At 44.1% G+C, this 9080-nt stretch overlaps 1 protein-coding gene across 1 annotated transcript; it reads right to left on the bottom strand.

Moving 5' to 3' along the window:
* Positions 1-485: 485 nt before the first annotated feature.
* LOC121341484 (synaptojanin-2-binding protein-like) lies at positions 486-9063 on the bottom strand. Its single transcript, XM_041415044.1, has 4 exons — positions 8883-9063; positions 4843-4979; positions 3236-3331; positions 486-1974 (listed from the first exon to the last, which is right to left on the bottom strand). The coding sequence occupies exons 1-4, from the start codon at positions 8947-8949 to the stop codon at positions 1834-1836; spliced, it is 441 nt and encodes a 146-aa protein (XP_041270978.1). The 5' UTR covers positions 8950-9063; the 3' UTR covers positions 486-1833.
* Between the last annotated feature and the right edge of the window lie 17 nt (positions 9064-9080).

The following is a 9080-nucleotide window of genomic DNA, read 5'->3' as shown; positions in this document are numbered from 1 at the left end:
GAAGGCTAAAACAGCCTCAATTTCTAATCATCCATCTTAACAGACACATGTGCTGCACATGGACACCACAGCCAAATATAGAGCAGGTCACAAACCAGCTGGTTCATGCTGTAGCAGCAAAGATCTGTCTACACAGCAGCCCTTCTGCAATCATGCACAACTGGTTTGCAGGCCAAGGCAAGTCACTGCACACCTTAGCCCAGGCCAGTCAACATCAATATTGCTCCCAAAGTCCCCTAAGAACATGGAGAAAAATTCTTCCTGTTTCCTCTCCCCCTTACGCTAGAGCAGTCTATATGCCAAAGCAAGATTTCACGTGATCCAAGTGCTCTGAAACTCAGAGGTGATTTAAGAATGCCATGTTCAACAGCATAACCACTTCTATCTCCAACAGACAGCAGGAACACAGCCCTGAGCAAACACAATTTCAAATACATCAGCAATGTCCTACGAGAGTAGAGATAAGTAAAGCACCAAGACACCAGTTTTTCTTTGAAAACATATATTGCATATGTGATTTCTTCTTTGGCATCATACAGATCAGACCATGCATTTTGCTTTTCTTTTACAAAAACAACAAAACACATTGATTTCTTGGAGACAAGAGAAACAGGTCTTACCCGCAGAGCTCCTATCAGCTGGGGCATTTAAAACTATTCAAATCACAGTGAGGAGATGAGACCCTGGAGGTAAATTCAGCCATATACTTTCCAGAGGAGGGTCTCTTCCCTCTGGTTTTACCTGCTAGGCTTTACCCTGGCTTAAAGGTGACTGCCCATCTCCTGAACATCACATTTCTCTTCACAAACAAGCAAAAGCCAGGACAATCCCAGCCTACTCTCAGCTTCTCCCTTTCAATCATCATAAGATTCTCCTGACTGCAGAGAGCAAGTTAGCTGCTATAGAAAACTCTATCTGAAGTATTCCCTGTGCAAAAAATAACCCCCAAACCAGACCTCTAACCTGAGAGATGCAGACTTCAACCCACTTGATGAATGGAGGAACTATTGCTTCACTACTAATTTAAAGACTCTTCTGCAGCTTCAGCATGCCTGAATCTCTTGCCACCATTTATCCTTGTGATTCAGTTGTCTGTTTGTCTCTCTCCAGTATGCTAGCATTTTGTGGAAAGCTTTCTCTTACAACTCAGACCCGAAAATGAGCAATCATTTTGACAATCAAAATCTTCTTCTAGCAGCAAGCTATCTTCTATCTTTCCACAACTGGCAAAATGTCTCACCAATACTGCATATTGCTGTTAAATCAGCAGCTACACTGAAGATTTTACCTGCGAAAACACAGATCAGATTTTACACATTTAAGGCATTTATTTAGCAACAACCAACAAAACTTCAATGGGAAAAATAATATACCCTTTGCGTTGCTTCTCTTTATTCATGGTTTGGACAGAATTCATTAGATTCAAGAAAAAATTCTGTGGAAACAAGGCAAAGCCTCTAGAAAATGTTTTTGATTTAAAACCACCCCAACTCCCACTCCCTTTAACCAAAAGTTAAACCTTAAAATGTGGAATAGATGAGTGTGCTTGAAAGTTCACGGTGCAAAATAGAGGAGGATGGCAAAACCTCCTCAGATTTGTCAAAAAATACAGCTATCCCACTCGTTACATAAACACAGTCCTCTCCCTTCCCTTTTTTCTCTCTGCTTCTATCCACCCTGCAACAAAATCAATATATACAAACATCAGCAGCAACTTTGATGATAGGCAATGATCCTTTTTGGCATCAGTCTGTGACAAGATTGTTGATTCTCTATCTTTAAATTGCATCATAGCTGTGTAAAATACGCAGTGATATCCCAGCCGTGAACTCTTCACATCCGCTGTCGATACCTCAGCAAGATCCAGACTGCTGTGGCAGCAAGCGCCAGGCCTGGCACAAGAATGGCTGCCAGAGGAAGCCCACCTGATTCTCCATCTCCTCCATGACCCACAGGGCCATTCTGTGGCTGCAACTGCAAGGAAAAAAAAATTATTTATGTCAGAACCCATAACAAAAGAGCCCCCAGTTCTGTGTCTGGACCAGGTGGTTCTGTAAGAATGGTCACAATAGTTTCCCCAGGTACCCACAGACTCCACACATGGAGGGTTAAAACAGCTTAGGATGGACTGAACTCAAATGCAGGGTACCCAGTCACTACCAGGCACCTTCATGTTTCTCTGCCACTCTCTAAACTAGGACTTAAGTGGAGCAGGACACACCTCATACAGCAGACAAATGACACATACCCAATCACCCCTTGATGCACTTGCCACCACACCATTTCCTGTTCTCATTATCAGGAAAAAGACATCAGTAATTCTCTCTGGTTTTCTTACCTGCCTTGTACACTGTCCAGCAGTGTACTCCTTTGTTAAGGCAGTAGAAAAGTCCAACCATTAACCCAGTACTGCAAAGTTTACCATTAAACTAAGCACCACACCTGCACATTTTTAAAAATGTCTTTAGGGATGGTGACTCAACCACTTCCCTCAGCAGCCTGTTCCACTGCTTGACAACCTTTTTTCAGTGAAGAAATTCTTAACACCCAATCTAAACTTGCACTGGTGCAACTTGAGGATGTCTCCATTTGTCCTGTCACTTGTTGCCTGGGAGAAAAGACCAACCCCCACCTGGATACAGGCTCCTTCCAGGCACTTGTAGAGAGTGATAGGGTCTTCCCTGAGCTAAAGACCAGGCTAAACACCCCCAGCTGCTCCTCATCAGACTTGTGCTCCAGATCCTTCACCTGCTTTATCACCCTTCTCTGGACATGTTCCAGCACCTCAATGACTGTCTTGTAGTGCTGGGCTGCACGCACAGTTCAACACTAACTTAAGTGATGGCCTCTGAAACAAAAGGAATTCTGTCTCCAGTAAGATTCTGGCCACTGAAATAAAACTGGGCAACTTGAGATTCTGTCTTCACGCGCAAAGCTTTACCTCTGAGAAAGGAGAACAGTGAGCAAACACAACATACCAAAGCAAAACAAAGACCTGGCACATGGCCAAACCCATCTTTTCACTGATACAAAGGTTACACGGGTTACAAAGTTATACAGAGACAATGACAGCTGAGACAATGAGAGAAGGTCATAGGTCAAACAAAATTTTTATATGCACATATCACACTGAGCACCTGGACACAGTACTCTTCTTCCTCATGAAACAGCCACCAATTATAGAAACCAGTCTAAACTGAGCCAGAAATAACCCTAAGAAAGAGGTAAAACATACCCTGCGCTGAATTTTCAGAGACACGTAATAGCCTGCATTCCTGAACAGCTCCACAGCATCCTTGTGCCGCAAATCCTTCAAGTCTTTGCCATTGATCTAGCAAAAAAGGAAAAGGAGAGGCAGAGGCTGGAGGTAAAGAAAGCAAATTTTTAATGGTGCAGGCTAACATATGAAGGATACGACATAAAAATCTTCATGTTACACAAAATTTTGCATTTGGGGAATGCTACTATAATCATAAAGATCCTAATTAATTAATTAATATTATGATGTATTTTTATATGTTGAGACAGAACATGAGAAACTCCAAGTGAAAACGGAGAGGCACTGAAAAAAAACTACCTAGAAGCAAAATAAGAATAAAAGACCCCAGTTGTGTCAATAGCAGCTTCTGATGTTGTTGCTTTACTGGAAACAAATCAAAGGTGTGATTCTGGCAACATAAAAGAGCAGCTACAGCAAAATTATTATTTTAAGTCTCTTCCCTTGTTTCATCTACAGGTGCACCTTTGAAATCTCTCCGAGAGAGTGTTGTAAACACACTTTTATAAGCACACTGATGTAGTAAAGCCAACCAAAAAAAAAATTACATACATACTTCTTGGCATCCACTTGATCCACTTGCAAGTAGTTAGGATTTTTCTTAATTTAAAATAACATATCATGGCACGGGGTTTTATAATCCACTTGATTTCATTCACTGAGTGAATTCATCCTACCTTTTCATTTTCACCCCCATTATCCCTAACTGTATCCCCTAAGGTCATATCCAGTCACTCCCTTCTCTTCATATTTAGAGATCCCAAACACAAGTACACAAATATTAAACTGTCAGGAAAAAAAGAATATTCTCTGTTTAACTTAATATCACTTTCTGGATCAATAATAGGCCCCAATTACTGCAAGGTAGTCTAGAGAGGGCAAAAAGATCACATGTGGAACATAATAAGCAAGTGTGAAATAAAATTAGGGAGTACAAAAAGGTTGTGTATCATACTAGGAGAGGCTACTTCTTCACCCATCACTTTGTAAAGCTTTCTTGCATGATTGCCAGCTATCTGAAGAACCAGTGGGTGTGAACATCAGACACTTGAAAACAATTTTCTAAAAGGAGAAGCAGCCTATGTTCTTCTTGAGGAGCTGAAATGAAGAGAAGAATATTATGGCCTAGAAATGTTATCATCTAAAAATCCCCCTGCGCAAAAGGATTAGAAATCATGGATTACCACTCAAAAAATGGAAATTTAAGAGGTGGAAAACCTTTATTTACATGGGTGTAAATGATAATCCATTGTGAGCAAGAGAACGCTTGATGCATTCTAAAACCTTAAGGAGGCAAGTCACAGAGGAAACACAAGCACAGCACCAGAGAGCATTTCTGTGGCAAATCAAGAAGGCAGAGGAGCTAAGCCCATGTGTAGAGGCACTCACCTCCCTGGTGCTCAGAGCTCTCCCCAGACCCCCAAGGCATCTCCTCCACGGAGTTTGCTTGGGATCATCTAATTCATTCACCAGATCCCTCCTGTCTATGCACTGAGAAGGAAAACCTGCCTCTCACATCGCACCACTGATCAAGAACATAGGGGACAACAGAAGAAAGGGCTTACCGCTAAAATTTTATCTCCTTCTTGTAATCGGCCATCAAGGTAAGCTGCCCCATCCTTTTTGATCCAGCTGACATAGATGCTGTTGTCATTGGCAATGTATTGCTGATCTGTCCCTCCAACAATGTTGAAGCCCAACCCTAAGGCAAGCCAAAGAGAAAGCTGATGAGAAAAAGCTCAAAGCTTCACATGTTCTTGCTATCTTGCTTGCTGGGGACTGCACCCTCCCACATTGTCTTGCTTTCTCCACCATACAAAAACTCACAGCACACAAATCTGCATTTTCCTTTCCAACCACCTTTCCACTGTCTAGAAAAGTTATTCACATAAAATTGGTCTTGAAAGCAGAGGAGAGACACTAAATGCCTGAGGACCCCATTTGTGTAACATTTCATTACACAAAACACCTGTGAGCTGTTTCAGGTGGGTTCTGGGGAATAGAACCCACCTGAGGAGGAGCCTGCCATCATTTCTGAGACACTGATTCAGCCCTCAGCAGGAATAAACTTCTTCAGCACAACATGAAAGAAAATTAAAGTATTCTGCATTTCACATGAGATTATACTAAATCATTACCTTTGAGCTACAAAAAAATCACCTCTGACAAGTGTTTTGTGAGCTAGGAAACAGGGTAAGGAAAGGCAAGGAGCATTAGACCCTGTCTACAGATGAGGAAACAGGCAAAGAAAACTGTGCTACCAGCTTGAGGGCACCTAGAGCTCAGAAGACTCCCCTTCCACATCCCAGGAACTGGAAATGGTGTGCTTTGCCTCCAAGAGTAAGATTAGGTTTCATGAAGCTACTTCAGATTGTACACAATCACTTTGTTCTGCTTCATGAATTCAAACACGATAGGAAATAAAGACAAAGTTTGCAGATTTAATGCAAAACAAAAAGTAATACACATACATTTATTAAAACTGATGTCCACTATATATTTTTGCCATTTTGTATTATTTTTTAAAGGAAGCCTCAGTTACAGATGTCTAGCTGGATCCAGCTTCTGGTTTAAAGTTAAGACTTCTTGTTTCATTGAAACCCAGAAGAACAAATTGAATTTAAAATCTGGAAACCCAAAGATTACGAGATTCCCCACTGTACATGCAGCTAAGTTTCTCTCTAAATAAAAATGCGTGACAAGGGACAGGAAAGACTCCCTAAGAGGCTTGCAAGGAAAAAAGAAAGAAAAGCCAAGGAAAAAGAAGAAAAAAATCAAACACGCAATCAAAGTAAATGGAAAAAAAACCAACTTTTTTTTCTGACATGAACCAGTCATCCAAAAGCTATTGTCAAGAACAGCTGAGGGCAAGTTCTGCCCACGTTTAGCCAGATTGATTTATTTGTTTTCGTTTTCTTTCTTACTTTCTCTTGAACTTGGGACTGGAAACCTTGGGAAGTAGAGCTTCAAATGAAAGTAAAACCACCTTATGCCTGCTGGGAAGCAGCACTTTAAATTAGTCACAGGAGATCAAAGCATTTACAAAATGAGTCATGGTATTTTAAGCGTGCATCTACAGCTGGGAAGTAAAGAAATATTAGCAGCAATTTTGCCACACCTTTTTTTTTTCTTTCCCTTCCTGGTAGCTTCACACAAGTGGGGGAAAAATGAAAGTGAGAGAAAATTGAAGAAATACTGACATTCCAACTAGAATAATATCTATTCCAAGAAGGACCAGTTGTGCACAGTAGTACACCTTTCAATAGAAAATAAAAATAAAATTAAAAAAAAATCCACACTCCTAAAAATTATTTGCCATAAAGCCCATAACTTAGGAAAGGGGAAATCAATACTACAGAAAGTATAAGGTTTAATCAACATTTATTAAAAAGCCAGAAAGAAGGAATCAGGATCTCAGAACACACTGATTTTCTCTCATATATAAAACCTCTGAAATACATATATATATATATCTATCTATATGAATAAAGTATACATTTTGCAACTTTTTACCAATAACTGGAAAAATAATCAAGATTCACAGCTTCCATCAGCAGAGGCAGATCTCTGTGACAAAGAGGCAGCAGTTTGTGCAGGACCAAGTTAAGTATTCACAGGGCTTTTTCACTGTGTCTTTCCTTTCCAGCACTCAGACTTGCACTCTGCCTAAAAATATCTTCCCTATCAATCCTCAAGCTCTTTGCTATTCTCTTCCTTCCAGTTCATACAGCTCAGAAAGAGACACAGCACAGCTGGAAGAAAAGGAGCAAGGGGAGAGAGCACATAGCACTAAATCTCTTGTCTGTAATGGTCCAGAAGCAGAATGGCAGAGCTTTAAAAGCAGGCACTGGGCTAAACTACTGACCCTCCCTGAGGCTGCAGACTGTCCTGTGCCTCACTTACCCCCTCTGAACTAAAAAAGTCCCTCAAAAGTCCCCCTGCCTTAAAAAACAGGACTGGCAGGATTAGGAAATGAGAGACTGATATACAAGATAACCCAAGAAAATTTGAAAAAGACAAATATACACTGTCCTGCCACTTGAAATACATTCACAACCAATGCAAACTTTTGCCAGAGATGTTTAGCATCAGACCTATTTTAAAAGTTGCAGTCAAAACTCCAATTCAAGAGATTACAGTACCCAATTGTACTTCACAGGAATGTGTTTTGTTCCTTCCACAGAAATGAGTAATAATTCACATGGCAAGCACATCAAGGCCAGAAGGGGATGTAGGACCTTCAAATCAAATAACATAGTTAGAAACCTAAATATAAAGATGCACAGCCCATCTCAATGACTGGACAAATGCTGCTCATGGTAATCGAGACTGAAATCACAGTGCTCACATTCAAGACCATTCTCAACTCTGCCCTTTAACATTCCCTTGCACTTTCCTTAAAATTTTAGCTCCACAGATGTATGGAAACAGCACTCCCATCGGAACCAGCTTCATTTAGCACAGTTTTCCCTGACCAGCACAGCTCCATTAGTTTAAGCTCATGGCTATGTAGGTAGGGCTACACATCTTTCAGACCAGAGGCCAATCTGGCGAGCAGGGGAGGCAAAGGGCTGCTCACACCCTCTGGGTCCTGATCACCAGCATGAGAGCCGGGACCAACACCAGCCCTGCACAGAGAAAGGAAACACACACCAACAACGCGGGCGCTGGGGTCTCTGGGGAGCCCCTGGAGCCAAGGCTGGCCAGCAGCCGCACCCAGCAGTTGTGCACAACAAAAGGGCTGCCACGCTTTCATTCCTACTCCTTTAAATTAAAGAGAAGGCCTCAAACACCGAAGTACAGCTCTAGCTCCAAAAGCCTTCCTGGAGCCTGACATGCTCTATAGCCAGGATTTTGCTCTATAGCCAGGATTTTGCTCCAGAGCTGTACATTTCACGCTAGCTTGCCTCACTTCTGAAAGTGTCATTTGAATGGCACCATAAATCCTATAAAAATGTACAGTTTCCATGAAAGCACCTGCTGTTGACACATAAAAAGCAAAGCCAAAAAATGCCCCACGAACTGCCCTATTCCCTCCTCCTTCCAGCCTATGCCCCTCTCCCTAACCACCCCAAAGCATGGCAAGGTACGCTGCACAATGAACGCCAAGGTGACAACAGGGGACGGCCACTCGGGCACGTGATTTTCAAATGGCCCCTGACTCAGGGTATCCAACGCGGCTGGGCGCTCAGCGGCTGCCGCCTCACTTGGAAGCAACAGCTCCACCGGAGATGGCAACTTCCAGGGAAAACCGGAGGCGAGTTGTCCGCAGGCACACCAGCCTCTACCGGAGCTCCCGCAGAGGACGGACTCTGACCCGGCCAGCTCTCCCTCACGCAGGGCACGAGCTTTTCCCGCAGCAGCGTATCCGCCACGGCTATCTCCAGGGGAGGCCCCTGGGCCCGGCACCTCCGGCCGCTGCGCTTCTATCCCCGCCGCCGGGACGCTCCCTCCGCCGCTCCGGTGCCCGCCTCGGCCGTCCCGCCGGCCGCCGCGACCCCGGGCTTCCGCTGCGGCCTCGCGGGGGGCTGCGCAGGCCTCGGCGCGGCTGCCCCGGCCCGGGAGGGGCCGCGGACCCAGCGCGGAGAGGCCGCCCCCACCTTACCTGAGGGTCTGCGGGTGAGGCTGATGATCTCCTCGGCGTAGCCGCCGCCCGCCACGCTGCCGTTCATGCTGCGGCCTGCAGGAGAACTCGGCTCCCGGGGCAGCCGCTCTCACCTCCTGGGCCGCCGCCGGGCCGCGCCGCGGAGCGCTGGGAGTTGTAGTCCCCGCGGGACGGGGCTGCTCCCACCCGCGCCGGGGC

The sequence above is a fragment of the Onychostruthus taczanowskii genome, unplaced genomic scaffold (assembly GCF_017590055.1).
Source record: "Onychostruthus taczanowskii isolate IOZ18803 unplaced genomic scaffold, ASM1759005v1 scaffold1, whole genome shotgun sequence".
NCBI classification, from domain to species: domain Eukaryota; kingdom Metazoa; phylum Chordata; class Aves; order Passeriformes; family Passeridae; genus Onychostruthus; species Onychostruthus taczanowskii.
Note: the sequence above shows the minus strand (reverse complement) of the source record. Positions and strands in the feature narration are given on the sequence as shown.

Excerpts from the sequence above, each read along its gene's own strand:
- LOC121341484 (XM_041415044.1), bottom strand. The coding sequence starts at position 8,949 with ATGAACGGCAGCGTGGCGGGCGGCGGCTACGCCGAGGAGATCATCAGC. Across the intron at positions 4,980-8,882 it reads CCTCACCCGCAGACCCTCAG|GGTTGGGCTTCAACATTGTT; the intron begins GTAAGGTGGGGG and ends GGCTTGCCTTAG. Across the intron at positions 1,975-3,235 it reads CTCTGAAAATTCAGCGCAGG|TTGCAGCCACAGAATGGCCC; the intron begins GTATGTTTTACC and ends TTTTCCTTGCAG.